This window comes from Diceros bicornis, chromosome 7, assembly GCF_020826845.1.
Source record: "Diceros bicornis minor isolate mBicDic1 chromosome 7, mDicBic1.mat.cur, whole genome shotgun sequence".
Classification (NCBI taxonomy): domain Eukaryota; kingdom Metazoa; phylum Chordata; class Mammalia; order Perissodactyla; family Rhinocerotidae; genus Diceros; species Diceros bicornis.
The window spans coordinates 55346505-55364107 of NC_080746.1; the positions used below are offsets into that span (position 1 = coordinate 55346505).

Sequence of the window (17603 nt, forward strand, 5' to 3'; positions counted from 1 at the left end):
TGACAAGAGGACTGAAAGTGACCCTGCTAAAGCAGCCATCCTTTACATGAAAAGTATATTTTAGAATAGAGATAGGAACCATGTGATCCTAGTAGACTCCATTCACTCATGGAAAAAATATTTACTAAGCAAAGTCTACGCTAAACCATGGAACTAAAAAAGTGAGTAAGACAACCTCAAGCCTAAAGGAGTTTACATCCTAACAGGAGGAAAGACGGATCCACAAATTACTCTTAAGTGTGAGAGAAGAGAGAGAGGAGAGAGAAGGCAACAGTGATATCACGTTAACTAGCATTAACAGAAAGATTAAAAAAAAAGAAAGGATTCCTAGCTTTGCAGAAGAACAATTTAAACCAAAACTGACTATCAGAGGGAGAAAAAAAGGTTAAGAATGTCCTCATTACAAATCTAAGAAAGAATAACAAGTTTTCAAAATTTTAAAGAAAACAAAATTTTAAACTCTCTGAATCCCCTAGTGAGGACGAATCTGGAGCTCTGTTTCTGTTTACTTTTCAAGAATCTAAAACATCTATACGAAGAACCATGCTTGGCTTTGAGTTTTCCAATATTAAAATTCTGAAAAGCTCACAAATTGTGCTAAGAAGACAAGATCCTCCAAATTCATAACAGGAAACGTGGCATTTTCCCAGATTATTCTCTGGCTTTGATAAAGACAGAGAATGGGGACCACACTGCAGCAGCCGGATTTATAAATATGAATTATAGGATAAGATGATTTTCCAAACATCTGTCGTAAGTTAATTTGATCCAAGAGAAAAGAGAAAAAAAAAGACTCAGAGGGAAGCCAAATACAGTGACTAATACATGGAACTTTTGTGGACCTGGTGAGCTGGTGGCCTCATGGGCATTGCATGCCCACTCTACAATAATAAATACCCAAAGTCTGTACAATAATGCACTTTATACCACTCAAAGCACTTTGCCATGTACTCTCTCATTTGTTTCTCACCATGCACATAGTGGATATCCCTGGTTAAATGTAAAAATAGAGACTTGGTACTTGCACATACTACATAAAGGGGGAAGAAATGTAGAGATGCCACATAGGATAGTGGTTAAAAGAAAAAGCCTTTGAATAAATCAGACCTGGTTTTGAATCATGGTTCTGCTACTTACTAGCTATGTAATCTTGGGTTAGTAGTTTAATGTTTTCTTCTAGGGTACTTTACCTATAAAATGAGGATAACTAACTCGTGGAATTGTTACACAGACTAAATAAAAACACATAAAATAGCTGCTATTGTGTCTGATGTATCGTAGGTACTCAGTAAATGAAAATTAGTAATGGTAGTTTTCAAAAGCTCTACACCACTTGGTGTAACACTGTTACTAGCTTATCACACCAGCTTAGATAATTCAGCAACAAAGTTTTACCCTAGACTTAAACTGAGCTCAGACACCTAGATGTTTTATAATAAAGCAGGCAGCCATCAGACACAACCTCTGAGGATTTGTCCAGTCTTTGTTTCTTGTATTTTGTAACTAGGGGCGGAAAGGGGGTAGTGCACAAGGAAAACTGAACAGAATAGATGTAAGAATGGGCTATTTTTGTGATTTTTCCAACCTTTGCTTGATGATGTACTGAGAGACCTGGACAGAAGTTACACCATATCCCTTTCTCTGTTGTTAACACATAGGCTACTTGGGACACTTAATCCCTACTTCTGAATGTTCTGCTTGCGTTCTGTGTGGGACATGCTTTGGAAACAAGTTAGTACCCATTAATTTGACTAATAAGAGGAAATAGCCATCTTTTTAATGTCTCAGTTCTATAAAGTTAACTAAATGGAAATCTCTTAACATTTCTAGATTTCAGCATCTTCATCCTGAAAATGAAAATACTAATACTTGCCCACCTGGGCTGCTGTAAGTTAAAGAAGATATCTCTAACAGCATTTAATCACAATCACAGTTAATCAAGTAAAACAATGGAAGAAACTCCAAAAAGAAATAAATGATGAAAATCATCTAGCCATCACTTTTACACAGGTAACATGGTATAATGAAGAAAGTGCATTTCTCTAGAAAGAGAGACACGTGTTCTGATCCTAGTTCTGCCACTAACTCATCCTGATATACTGGCCATTCATTTATTTCCAAAATACTTACTATATACCTATTAGATGTCTGCTACTACTACTAAAACTATTAATAATAGTTGCACTGTCTTCCTTGCAGCCTGTTGTAAGGATGGAGTGAAATAATTTATAAGCAAATCCTTAACGGTAAATGAGCTAAAAAAGTAAGTATGTAGAGATTTTATTATATGTTACATATATATGATATTATTATAACTATGTCTAAGTTATCATGTATAGCATGAAACTAACTTGCCAAGTCAAGTTCAAGAGGTCACGAAGCTCCCTGAGCCTCAGTTTCTTCATCCGTGAAATAAGGGCGTTGGTTGAGCTGGGTAACTCTAATATTCCCTCCAGCGTCAATCAGCTAATTAGAATTTTCTTACTTTTGAGATGAGGAACCTAAAACTAAGAGAGGTTAAGTGATTTGCTCAAAGAACATAGTACCAGAACAAAATTGGGATTAGAATTCAGGTTTTCTACTTTTCAAAAGTATCATGCCTTGAAAAATATCAAACAAGGAATTTCATCTGTACAAGCTCTTAAAACAGACCCTGAAACTTGCTGTTGTCCCTAAGTCTTCGGTCTCAGCACGACTATGGACTCGAGATGATCAAGTTATGTGGCTGCGCTTGTGAAATTAATCACCAAATTGCTATTTCAATCTCCTGAGAGTTTTATTCCAAAAGGATTTGGTCCTTTTTACTTAGATTCTATTTCTGCTCTAATTTTTTTTCCATTAAAATGAGAAAGCATTGCCATCTACTGGACTCTGAAGACATTGCTGCTATACTTTTTAGTCTGAGAAAAGAATTCTTAACAATCTAATGCTTTCTGCACTTCGTCAATAACACAATCGAGTTCTTACGTCAGTTTGAGTTACATAAAAATAAAACTCCAAAAGTTGGGGCCAGGGGTAAAGGAGGATGGGAGAGAGAAATACCATCCCCTCAAGACATCTAATCTCAGTTATTGCTATGACAGTCCTAAATACAGCAGGCATGCACCTGCATTCAGTAACAAAATTTTATTGAGCACCTCCTACGTGCCAGGCACTGTGCAAGGGACATGATACTGACACAATGGTAAGCATCAGAGATGCAATCCCTCTTATCACAGGGTTTAGAGCCTAGTGAGCAGGAGTTTCCATTTATTATTGAACTCTACTCAGTGTGCCAGGCGTGGAATATACTTTATCACCTTCAATTCTCAAAATAATTTGTGATGAGGTAGAAACTGTCATCTCCATTTACAGATGAGGAAACAAACTCAGAGATGAGTCAATTTGTCTAAGATCTCTCTCATAGGTAAGCGGCACTAGTGCCTGGAATTAAACTCACATCAATCTGACTCTAAAACCACTAGGAGTGTACATTCACCCAGGTAGCTGTCAGCATGCTCCCAACAAGAAGACTGGTTGCCAAAAGGAAATCAGGTCAAGAGAATCTTACATGTCTATATGAAAGGCAAAACTCCTGAACTGGGATCTGAAAGGTTTCCAGCTTACTGGATAAAGAGCTAGGCCAACAGCCTCTCGTTCCCCATGCTCCCCAAAGTGTCATCCTAGCAGTTAAATCCATTTAGAAAACAATTTTCCAGGTCACCTAGTCTTATTGACCAACCTCCATCCACCCCAATTTCAAGGTACAACAGTGCTCCCCTCCAGTTCTCCATAGTCCCCAAACATTAAAAAAAGCACCTCTTCCTAAGGTCCTCTTAAAATTATTTAAGGTTCTGCTAAAATTCACCTGCATTATCCGCAAGACCCAAACAACTCACATCAAAAACAGTTTTTCAAACTATACCCGTTTGTAAACTGGAGCTCTTCTGGAATATATGTTGTTTTATCTCAACTAAAAGAACAGAAGCTTGTGAATCTGTGTCTAATATTTTGTATCCCACAGTACGTAGTTTAATATTGGGCATATAGTAGGTACTTTATATTTACTGACAAAAATAAAATCATGAATCACTTTTACAACTAAAGATGGAAGATTTTCATCATCATTTATTCAATTATCTCTGTCTGCATTGCTGTTAAATATTTAAGAGTTCCACAACTGTATGCCAAATAAATGAAATTTTACCACATAAAATTAACAAGAACCACTGGATTCAAACTCATGGTATATATTTTAGTTGAAGATTTTCAAATGTATTAAATAGTTACCACACTCCTAGTAGTGAGACTGAATTACTTGTCCATTATACTATAGAGTTGAGATTTACTAGTTTCCTAAAAACTCAACAGAAATGAGTAAAGCCTTTTTGAGAAGCAGATAAACAACAAGGCAAAAGTTCTGAGCAAATAATTTTAGCTTTTAGATTCATAGTGGCTGAAGGTACTTTAAGTAATAGGGACAGAGGGAGGAGTAACAGCAACATAATCATCAGAAGTAACAATACAAGTGCTTCTGCTTGCACAGCTAATGTTAAAAAACAAGAATGTTGAAGAACTAGTCAACAAAAATTTTAGTCACTATTTAAAAAGTTGCTTTAAAACATGCTGCCTTATTGCCTCACAAGTGTAACTTTTCCTCTTCTGTATGGAACACGCATTCTTAAAATGTAATTCTGTTCCCAAAGTCTTGTTGCTTTAGCATTTTTTGTGCTCGCGCGTGCGTGCGTGTGTGTGTGAGGAAGATCGGCCCTGAGCTAACATCTGCCAATCCTCCTCTTTTTGCTGAGGAAGACTGGCCCTGGGCTAACATCCATGCCATCTTCCTCTACTTTATATGGGACGCTGCCACAGCATGGCTTGACATGTGGTGCGTCGGTGCGCGCCCGGGATACGAACCAGCGAACCCCGGGCCGCCGCAGCAGAGCGCACACACTTAACCACTTGTGCCACCGGGCCGGCCCCATGCTTTAGCATTTTTTAAATCCTTTATGAAATACTTCCAATGCAGAGATGATATCCATTTGCAATTATTGTGATTACAAATATATTTGGACTTATTCCTACCACTGTGCTACATGTTTCTGTTTTATCACTTGTTCTCCTTTTCTGTCTCCCATCAAAATGACAGTTCTACTCTTTATGTTCCCTTTTTTTCTCTGCTACTTAAAAATCTCTGTTCTCTGTTTCTAGTCTTTACTAGGTATCTTTAAATTTTTAACACGCACCCTTGACCACAAATTTTTCTAAGAAATTCTTAAGTTGGGCCGGCTCCGTGGCTTAGCGGTTAAGTGCGTGCGCTCTGCCACTGGTGGCCCAGGTTCGGATCCCGGGCGCACACCGACGCACCGTTTCTCCGGCCATGCTGAGGCCGCGTCCCACATACAGCAACTAGAAGGATGTGCAACTATGATGTACAACTATCTACTGGGGCTTTGGGGGAAAAAAATAAATAAAATTAAAAGAAAAAAAAAGAAAGAAGTCTTAAGTTGTTTACTATCTCTATCCTCTTCCCAAACAAATCAGGACCTCAATGAGTCTTAACTCTCTAAACAGCCTCCCTCACCTTACTGTTATCTAGAGGAGAGCTTCTCAAACTCTCTGTGGGCAAGGACTAGTTGCTTTTCCTTCAATTCACTGTGAACTGATGCTTCAATAAAAAGGCACAATAATTGCTATAAATTGCAATAAAAGTTTTGAAACATTTACTCTCACTTTTTATACTTTGCTTACCAGACAGTTCTTGGACTAGCTCTGGTCTGGAGACTATACTTTGAGTGACAATGGTCTGGTTTGTTTTACCTTAAAATACATAAACTTACTATATATTAGTTTTTGCTTGCTTCTTGGTTTACAGTCAGTAATTAATTAAATTCACTAACGTTTTAACCATTTTTATGTGCCTTGCTGTAACTTGCTGTCACGTCCCACATCTTCCCTTTGGGATCATTTCTCTCTCTGCATCATTCAGTATAGATAAAGGGTCTGTGGGTAGTAAACTCTCAATCTGTGTGTATTTAGAACTGTCTCTCTTTCACCCTCATTCTTGACTGAAAGTTTACTAGAAATAGAATTACACATATAAAGTTAACAGCACTTTCAAGATGTATTTCTTCTAGCATCAACTGTTGCTGATGAGAAGTGTGCTATCAGTCTAATTCATAGGTACTATTTCCTTTCTCTCTGCTAGCTTTTAAGATGTCCCCTTTTAGAATTATCCTTAAAGACCTGCAGTTTCTCTAAGCTGTCTTTCGTCAGCCTCTTTTTGTAACAGGGAGAGTACCATCTCAGCTATTAGTGCTCATTTAGTGTTCATTTCACCCAGAGGAGCCCATCTCTCAGCCAACTATACCCAAGGCTTCTGCTTCTGTCTACTTCTCTGTGTTTCTATTCCTTTTCTGTTCTGGAGATGTTTATTATCTTGTTTTTTTGTTTCTTTGTTTTAGCAAGATATGTCTCTTTAAATTCCTCTGATTTCATCAATCATTGCTTTCTGTTAGGTGCAGTAGAGGTTCTCCAAGTCTGCACTTACAATGCCATCTTGACTGGAAACGCTGCTTATGGTTTTCTTAAAAAAGAAAAAAAATGCTTTTTAAGGTTCAGCCTATATGTCAGGTGTTCATTTGAAAGCTGGTATGGGGCAGGATAAGCTGGACTTATAAATTTACAAAACTCATGAGCTGAAGGACTATAGAATAAAATGTACCATTTATTACAATCATATATTTGATAAACATTTATTGACCATTTGGTCCCAGCTCTGCTACTTGGTAGCTGTGTAATCTTAGGAAAGTTACTTAACTTGTCTCTGCCAGCTTCCTCTTCTATAAAAAGACAATTGTGAGGTTTAAATGAGATAAATTATGTAAAGTACTCAGAATAGTGCCTGGCACAAAAGTGCTCACTCAGATAAATTATGTAAAGTACTCAGAATAGTGCCTGGCACAAAAGTGCTCACTCAACATTAGCTATTATTATTATTGTCAGGGAAACACTCTGCACTCCCATGTTTTCACACAGGAGAAGAACCTTCCACTCCATTTCTCAGGAGAGAAGGTCATAAAAAGAACACGTCTAGTTTCTCTGTGGCCTTCACTCACTCCTCCCCAGATGACTTATCTGACTGTGGAACTTCTTTCTAGGCTCCCTCCCATTCAGGAACAGCCTGTCTACAGCACACATAAATTCTGCTTTTGGCTTGGAGGATCAGGCTCTGTCACTGTAAGGGGAAGATCTCCGTTTTGCTTGCTTTGTTATTTTTTGGGGGAGGTTCAATTTGGGAGGAAGTATATACAACCTCTTTTAGTTACAGAATTGAAGCCCCATTTGTCAATTAGTTTTATTAGTTTTAATAAAGCCAACATTCTGATCTCCATTTATCTATCATCTGTCTTATTCTAAACTTGTTTCAAACTCAGGAGGAGAAGAAAGGGGTATTGGCTACAGGCCTATCTAAAACGTCCACTACTGGGGCCGGCCTGGTGGTGTAGTGGTTAACTTCGTGTGCTCCGCTTCGGCGGCCCAGGGTTCGCAGGTTCAGATCCCAGGTGCGGACCTACACACCATTTATCAAGCCATGCTGTGGCAGGCATCCCAAATATAAAGTAGAGGAAGATGGGCACGGATGTTAGCCCAGGGCTAAGCTTCCTCAGCAAAAAGAGGAGGATTGGCAACAGACGGTAGCTCAGGGCTAATCTTCCTCACAAAAAATAAATAAATAAATAAAATAAAACCTCAACTACTAATAGCATCTAGCTCTAGGGTTCTTAGGGAGATTAAATACAATTAATAGATTTAAAGCTCTTAAGTCAGTGTTCGACACATAGCAACATCCAAAAGATATTAGCTTTTATTATTATTACTATGTGCCAGACATTGTGCTAGATGGTGAGCTGGTTACCAGTTGCAGGAGTAACTTAATCCTTCAACAGTGTCAGGATGGCTAACTCCATTAATGGGATATGACAAACAAAAGCAATAGTCCCACAATTCTCTCATTAAATCAATCATTTTTACTAAGCAAATACCATATCTCAAGAAGTGTGACAGATACTGGAAATTCAAAATTACATATGGAAATCTGTCATTAAGAAGCTTACAGGCTAGAAAGGAAGAAAGTTATAATGCGGTATGTCTTATGTCAAAGGTATACACAGGGTGTTGATATCTATAGGAACTCAGAAGACGGGGGCTTTAAAACAAAGAAAGAAAAAAAGCTTATCAGAATTTGAACTGAATTTTGATGAAGTCACCTAGAATAGCTTCCATTTTGCCAAATCCAATGGGCAATTTTCAGTCCTCATCTTATTTAACCAGCCCCTCCCTTTAAAAATCAAAAAGAAAAAAGAAAAAACCAAAAACTCTTTCCTGGCCTCCGAGATTCTACAAGAGACTTCACTCTCTGTTCCTTATACATCTCTCACCACTCCTCCACAGTCACCTTTTCCATTGCCTCCTCCTCTATTTGGCCTTTAAAAGTTAGAGTCCTCAAGGTTGGTTACTAAGGCCCCTTTTTGCTCACCATAGTCTATCTTGCCTGTACTCATGATTTCAGTGACTATTTCCATTGGCCTCACATTTATATCTCTAATCCACTTCTCTCCTCTGAACTCCAGACTCATATATCCAAATGCCTATTTAACATCAAATGGATAGCTCGAAGGCATCTCAAACTCCATATGATCAAATCTCAACTCACGATCCGCCTCCACCAAATCTGGTCTTCCTCCAGTATCCCTTAGTTCTCTCAGTGCCTGGAACCTTTGTCCATCCAGTTCTTCACCCAAGCCAGAAGCATAAAAGTCATCCTCAGCACGTCCTTTTTTCCTATAACCTAAAATCAAACCATCACCAAGTCCTAATGATTTTACCTCCTAAAACTTTCCTAAATCCATCTTCTCCCTAGTCTACCATAACCCTGCTCCAAAGTATCAGCATCTCTTACCTGATATACTGTAAGATCCTTCTTACTGTCTTTCCACATATATTCTTGCCTCTTCTACAGTCTTACTGCAGCCAGAGTGAAATTATTAAAACACAAATCTAACTATACCTCTGCTGTGCTATAATATCCTTCAACACACTCCACTGCTCTTAGGATAAAATCCTTTAAAAGATTCTATATTATGTGGCCTACCAACCTTTCCAGCCTCATCTGGTATCACTCTCCCTTATCACCCTGACCTTCCCTTCAGTCCCTAAAACTTACCATTTCCCCTTCCATTTCATGGCCTTCCAACATGTTACCCTCCTCTGCCTGGAATGCTCTCTCTGTTCAGCCCCCACTCCTTCCACATCGTTCACTTCCACTCATCCTCTGGATTGTAACCTTATAAGTCAAGTCCCCAAAGGCCTTCCTTGAGGCAATAGAGTAGGTAAGGTCCTTATTTCATGCTTTTATAGCATTTATCACCATTTGTGTTTATATATTTATCTGTTAGGCTACTTCATCAGCATATGTCTCTTCCATACACTCCATGACAGCAGGAAAATATCCATTTGCTCACCATTGTGCCCTCAGCACTCAGAGCACAGTGGCTGACATACAGCAAGTGCTCAATGAATTAAGCGTTCTAGCAATAGCATTTCAGACAACCAAGAATTATGAAGCAACATGATCACTAAGAGTAAGTAATGTAGAAAATTCACCTCATTGGTTTGTGGCTAGTATGAAGTGGGATAAAGAACATGAATCACTATGCACAGCTAATCTTTGACAAAGGAGCCAAGAACATACAATGGAGAAAAGAAAGTCTCTTCAACAAATGCTGTTGGGAAAACTGGATAGCCATATGCAAAAAAAATGAAAGTAGACCCTTACCTTACACCATACACAAAAATTAACTCCAAATGGATTAAAGACTTAAATGTAAGATCAGAAACTATGAAACTTCTAGAAGAAAACATAGGCAGTATGCTCTTCGATATTGGTCTTAGCAACATATTTTCAAGCACCATGTCTGACCGGGCAAGAGAAACAATAGAAAAAATAAACAAATGGGACTACATCAAACTAAAAAGCTTCAGCACAGCAAAGGAAACCATCAACAAAACAAAAAGACAACCTAACAATTGGGAGAAGATATTTGCAAACCACACATCTGATAAGGGGTTAATCTCTAAAATATATAAAGAACTCATGCATCTCAACAACAAAAAAACTAACAACCCAATTAAAAAATGGGCAAAAGACCTGAACAGACATTTCTCCAAAGAAGATATACAGATGGCCAACAGACACATGAAAAGATGTTCAAAATCATTAACTATCAGGGAAACGCAAATCAAAACTACAATGAGATATCACCTCACGCCTGGCAGAATGGCTATAATTAACAAGACAGGAAACAACATGTGTTGGAGAGGATGTGGAGAGAAGGGAACTCTCATACACTGCTGGTGGGAGTGCAAACTGGTGCAGCCACTATGGAAAACAGTATGGAGATTCCTCAAAAAATCAAGGAATAGAACTACCATATGATCCAGCTATTCCACTGCTGGGTATTTACCCAAAGAACGTGAAAACACCATTGCATAAAGATACATGCACCCCTGTGTTCATTGCAGCGTTATTCACAATAGCCAAGACTTGGAAGCAACCTAAGTGCCCATCAAGGGACGAATGGATAAAGAAGATGTGGTATATATACACAATGGAATACTACTCAGCCATAAGAAACGATGAAATCCAGCCATTTGTGACAACATGGATGGACATTGAGGGTATTATGCAAAGTGAAATAAGTCAGAGGGAGAAGGTCAAATACCGTATGATTTCCTTCATTAAGTAGTAGATAATAACAACAATAAACAAACACATAGAGACAGAGATTGGATTGGTGGTTACCAGAGGGGAAGGGGGGAGGGAGAAGGGAGAAAGGGGTAATTCAGCACACATGTGTGGTGATGGGTTGTAATTAGTATTTGGGTGGTGAACATGATGTAATCTATGCAGAAATAGAAGCATAATGATGTACACCTGAAATTTATGCAATGTAATAAACCAATGTTACTGCAATAAACAAAAAATTAAAAAAAAAAAAAAAACATGAATCACCTGGCATGGTACCATAGAGAGCAGGTACTGGTAAATACGAATTCTTTTTCCTCTTCTTTCTCTAATCTCCTTTAGATATAGAGACAGCACTGACTATAATATAACTTGACTCAAGGTTTCTTAAATTTATTGAAAGTTGTAAAAGATATCTGAAACATTTAATAAAACTGTATTACACTTAATAAAAATTCACCATTCTTTCTTAACCCCCAAAGAGTTATGTAGAATTAGAGAAAACAGCTAGTTCAGATTTTCTTTTAGGAAAATTAATATAATCTGGATTTAGAAAAGATGAATTGGGGTGGTTATGAAACGAGTTTTCACTTTAAAAAGCATTCACCCTAAGCCACACTCAACAACAGGCTTACAATGATACTTAAAACATGCTTCTATTTACACGGAGCTTTCACCCTATAGGTCAAGGCTCACCTGCACTAAACAAAACTCACCACATTAGGAAAATCCTCTTACCTTATGTTCAAACGGAGCACCATAGTAGCCATCATTCAACCCAAAAATTATTTCATTTTGGTTGCGGGCATGAATCTAAGGAAGGAGGGAAACACACTGTTAGTTCGTCTCATTCCAATCAAGTTTCAGCATGATCAGAGAATGACAGTTACAAAAGGACCTACTTCATGCTGAGAAACAGGCTGGCTACATCTAACAACAGAAAACAAATCATTTATCATAAGACCAGCTAACCAATTTAGAGCTTTCTGCTTTAGTCAAGGGCCTCACAAAATCATCACATGAGATCACAGACACCATCATTCATACAGGTTTTCCACAAACACTTCTCAAGGATATTATGGAAAGGCTATTCCTGAAATACAGGGGATTCAGAGGCATACTATACATTCTCCGATCTCAGAGAAAACAATATCCAGTTAGTCTATAAGAGTGCATTAAAAAATATGAAGCCCTAGGGGCCAGCCCCATGGCGTAGCGGTTAAATGCATGCGCTCCGCTGCTGGAGGCCCAGGGTTCGGATCCCGGGCGCGCGCTGATGCACCGCTTATCAGGCCATGCTGTGGCGGCCTCCCATATAAAGTGGAGGAAGATGGGCACAGATGTTAGCGCAGGGCCAGTCTTCCTCAGCAGAAAGAGGAGGATTGGCATGGATGTTAGCTCAGTGCTGATCTTCCTCACAAAAAAAAAAAAAAAAGAAGCCCTAGAAAAAAACATAAAAGATTAATATTATTTTCTATTTTCAAAAAAGACAGTTAAAAAAAATAATATCCAATCCCTAAAGTCTTTAAAGGTTTACTAATTACTGTCTGCCTACAACCCTCTTTCAAATGCAACTGATTTGAGCTTCAGTCAGTGCCACCTCAAATTAAATTTCACCTAAAAGATGGAAGGATTAAAACTTTAAAAACTAAAGAACTAAGATTAAAAAATAACTCAAAGTAGGGGCCGGCCCGGTGGTGTAGTGGTTATGTTCGCGCGCTCTGCTTTGGCGGCCTGGGGTTCACAGGTTTGGATCCCGGGTGCGGACGTAGGAACCGGTTATCAAGCCATGCTGTGGCAGCATCCCATATAAAGTAGAGGAAGACGGGCACGGATGTTAGCCCAGGGCCAATCTTCCTCAGCAAAAAACAGGAGGATTGGCAATAGACGTTAGCTCAGGGCTAATCTTTCTCACAAAAAAAATAAATAAATAACCCAAAGTAGTATAAAGTGTCCAACTGTGAAACATAAAAATAGGTTTAGTTACTTGATCAGAAAGAGCTGTGGCTAAAAAATTTTTTAATTGCTTCTACAGTGAAGGATTAACATGAGGGTTCAAACGGGGGAAAGACAAGGATTACCAGAAGAGAATATTCTATGACTTCTCTCTCTAGCTAGAGACAGAAAAGACAAAGCCAGCGGCAGCAAATTCCTCTGAACATTTATCTGACTTCCATATGTCCTACATCTGTTACTAAAGCAAAATTAATCACGCGCTCCCTGTTTACCTACATCATTTACTTAAAAGCACTATGAAATCAGTTTCAATATTAGAAGGGACCCAAAATTTTACAATATTTTACATAAAATATTTTATAAACATATATACTAAGGGGGGGAGATTAAAATCGTATGTATCAAACTATTAACAATGGTTGTAGCTGGGCAAACGAATTACACATAATTTTCTTATTCTCTTCTCTGTGCTTTTCAAAATTTTCCAAAGTGTCCCAAAAGAACATGTATTACTTTTAAAATCAGAAGAAAATATACCACTAAAGAAAGAGGAGGTGGGTGGGCTATGAACAGGAGCAAATCTCACATGAAGGTAAAGTCCTCAAAGCACAAGCCTCATGAAGATGCGCATTGAATTCATTTGTTGAAAAACAAGAGACAACATGATTCTAGGACTTGAAAAGATACTGGGCTAAAAAAACAACAAATGATTTGGGTTCTAATTTCAACTTCAGCTGTTTCATAAGGAATTCTGACTTGTTTATCTTTATAGCTCAGGTGACTAGCACTCTACCCAACATATAGTAGTTACTCAATGTGAATGGTCCAGGCTTTAATTCCTTCATCAGCCAAAAGCAGAAAACACTCCTTGCTCTTCCTTACAGGGCTGTCATAGATGAAATGAGATAATTGGATATGAAAAAACTTTTGGAAGTTAGACACAAAAAATATTGGGGAAAAAAAATCTAATAATGTAGCAGAATCAGGCAACCATAAAGCTCAGAAAGATCCTTTTGTTCCTGACTAATCCAGAAAAAGAAAAACACACTTAACAAAACAGGCTGCATGATATTCCATACTACTATTTACATTTCAGAATTGTTGAATTATGCTAATAAGAAGTGTGGATATATACTACCCTTTACTCATTAATTATAGACCCAACAACCATTGTGTTAGAATCCTATTATGGAGACTACAGAACATAGTCTCTATTAATCCAACCACAACCTCATATTTTGATCCCTTTATGAAAAAAAGGTACACTTTTTAAGACAATTGATTAGAGCTAGTGAAATGAATAGTAAATATAGTCTAAGCGATGGAACAAGCAATAGTCGAAAATCCACCAATCAATGGGTGATCTTTAGTAAATTACTTAATCTCTCTGAGCTTGTTTTCTCATTTAAATACTGAGGAAAATAACAATACTTGCTCGCATGATCTTCAAAAGGCCCCAGGTCACTGTGTACCTGTAAAACGATTGTGTAAATGTAAAAAGATACCCAAACACTGAAATGATATACAATTTCTGTTATTAACACAAAAGTTCTAACCACCTAAACGAAGCACAAGAACTTCTGCCACTACACACGCCACATGTAAACAATATCAACAAATTCTCCCTATTCCCACCTTGAATAAAGCTATTTTCAAACCCCTCTGCCTCTGTCATCAATATCCAAGTCAAGACCAGCTCAGTTCATGACTTCTGGGGAAAGATCGTGATTAAATCTATTATCTCTAAAGGCTAGTCAGGAAATTGGGTTGCAACTGTAATTGGAGCTCTGGCACAAGCATGTGACTGGACAAGTTGCATCACCACTCTGGGTCCTTGTTTCCTCAACTAAAAACTAATGGATTAGATCATTATCTATTATATCATAGTTCTGTGCCTATCCCCATCATTCTCCTCTGGCTAATTCCAACATATCATTCAAAATTCACTCAGGACTATCAACCAAGTTAGCCTAATTGACATTTGTAAAACATTCCATTCAATAACAGCAGAATACACATCACGTACATGAAACATTCACCAAGACAGACCACATATTCTAGGCCATAAAATAAATCTCAAAGAAGTTAAAGGACTGAAATTGTACAAACTATTTTCTATAAACTCAACAAAATTAAAGAAGAAACCAACAAAATAGGGATATCTGAAAAATCCATAAACTTTTGAAAATTAAACAACATACCTCTAAATAACCGTTGGGTCAAGAAGAAATAAAAGGGAAATCAGAAAATATTTTGAATTGAATGAAAATGCAATAACAAAATTTGTGGGTGACAGCTAAAGTTAATGCTTAGAGGAAAATTTATTAAATGCTTATTTTAGAAAAAGGAAGTCTCCAATCAGTAATCCAGGATCCTACCTTAACAAGCTAGCAAAGAAGAGCAAATTAAAAACACAAGCAAGCAAAAGAAAAAAATACATAAGGAAAAAAGCAGAAATCAATGAAATTGAAAATAATAAGAATCAATGAAACCAAACACTAGTTCTTTGAAAAGCTGATAAAAATTAACAAATCTCTAGTCAGAGTGATCAACAAAAAAGAGAAGACAGAAATTACCAATAGCAAGAATGAAAGAGGAAAGGATCATTATATATCCTACATACATTAAAAGGATACGGTAATATTGTGGAAAATTTTATACCAATAAATTTGAAATCTTAGGTGAAATCGACAAATTATTTGGAAGACAAACTATCAAAGCTCACTTAAGAAGACACAGATTACCTGAATAGCCTCATATCTATCTAATAAAGTAATTCAAGTCAGACTTTTAAACTTTCCCACAAAGAAATCTTAACTCCCAGTTGGCTTCACTGAAGAATTCTGTCAAACATCTGTGGAATAAATAATAATAACTCTACATAATTCCTCCAGATAATATAAGAAGAGTCAACACTTCCCAATCCATTTTACGAGCAGCATTACTCTGACACTAAACCAGACAAAGACATCGCAAGAAAAGTACAGACCAATATCCCTCGTGTATATAGATGAAAGACGCCTTAACAAAATACTAGCAAATCGAATCCACTTCGAATGAAAAGAAACTTCTTTAACCTGATAAGGTGTCTACAAAATTTACAGCTGATAATACACTTAATGGCGCAAGACTGAATGCTTTCCCCCAAGAATAGCAACAAAACAAGAGTGTCCACTCTACTCACCTCTAGTCAACATTGTACTGAGACCTTATCCAGTGAAATAAGAAAAAGACATACATCTGAGAGAGGAAACATTAAACCATTTGTGTTCATAGACAACATGATTGCCTATACAGCAATCTACAAAAGAAATCCACAAAAAAAAACCTAGTAGACCTAATAAGTGAGCTTAACAAGGTCACAGAATACAAGCTCAATACAGAAATGTTTCTATATACTAGGAACAAAAATTGGAAATAGGAATATTTTTTAAAGGACCAGCATTTGAATTAGCATCAAAAAACATGGAATCTGTAGGTACAAATATAATAAAATATGTGCAAGATCTGTATACTGAAAATTACAAACAATTGATGAGTGAGATCAAAGAATATTTTCACAAATGGAGAGATATATCATATCTGCAGACTGAAACACTCAATATTATTAAGATGTCAATTCTCCCCCAAATTTTCTTAAATTCAACACCTATAAAAATCAAGCAAAACTTTTGTAGAAATTGATAAACTAATTCTAAAGTGTACATGCAAAGGCAAAAGACCTAGAATGGCCAGAACAATTTTGGAAAAGAACAAAGTTGGAGGATTCATATTACCTGAATTCCAGACTATATAAAACTATAATAATCAAGATAATGTGGTATTGGTATAAGGACAGACATGTAGATCAATGAAATAGAATAGAGTCCAGAAATAGATCCACACAAATGATTTTCAACAACTGATTTTCAACACAGCCGACAAGGTAGCTCAATGGAGAAATACGAGCCTTTACAAGGTCCTAGTACAGGAACAAAAGTTCATCCATCTGCAAAACAATGAACCTGGCCCTTCATATAAAAGTTTAATTCAAAATAGATCACAGACATAAATGTAAAACTAAAACCTAAAACTATAAAACTGCTAGAAGAACTTCATAGGAGAAAATCTTTGTGACCTTGGGTTAGGCAAAGACATATTAGATAAGACACAAAAAGCATGAAACAAAAATGAAAAAGTGGATATAGTGGACTGATACAGTGGACGTAATCAACATTTAAAAACTTCTGTTCAGGCCGGCCCCAGTGGCCTAGTGGTTAAGTTCGGTGCACTCCACTTCAGCAGCCCAGGGTCAGTTCCTGGGTGCAGACCTACACCACTCATCTGTCAGTGGCCATGCTGTGGTGGCAGCTCACATACTAAAAAAAAAAGAGGAAGACTGGCAGCAATGTTAGCTCAGGGTGAATCTTCCTCAGCAAAAAAATAAAATAAAAAAGTAAAAACTTCTATTCTTTGAATGACACTTAAAAAAATGAAAAGATAAGCCACAGACTGGCAGAAAATACTTATCTTAATAAAGGGCTGACTCATATCCAGAATACATAAAGAAACAATATTAACAATATTAAATTGTTTCTTTAAAAGAAATACACCAGAAAGTATATACTGAATGAATATTAAGAAACATCAAGGATGTTTGTAGCTATGACTGACATTTTAGGGTTACCTTTAACAGTAGTCCCACAGGTATCACAAAACAGAAATGGCATTCATTCCAAGGTGGTGTGAGTGTTTACTAAGGACTACATGTATATACCAGTGTGGTACAGCACAAGAGAATGAATTTTTAAGTCAGCCAGGCCTAGATTTAAATCCTAGGTCCACCTAGTAGTGTGATCTTGAGCAGTTTCTTAAACTCTTG

General features: G+C 37.3%; 1 protein-coding gene across 1 annotated transcript in view; it reads right to left on the bottom strand.

The window, feature by feature from the left end:
* The window catches only part of UVRAG (UV radiation resistance associated), a 286261-nt gene that overhangs the window by 215435 nt on the left and 53223 nt on the right, over positions 1 to 17603 (bottom strand). Inside the window, exon 5 of the mRNA XM_058545581.1 lies at positions 11525 to 11599. Coding sequence (XP_058401564.1) covers positions 11525 to 11599 — 75 coding nt within the window. The remainder of the gene's footprint in view (positions 1 to 11524; positions 11600 to 17603) is intronic.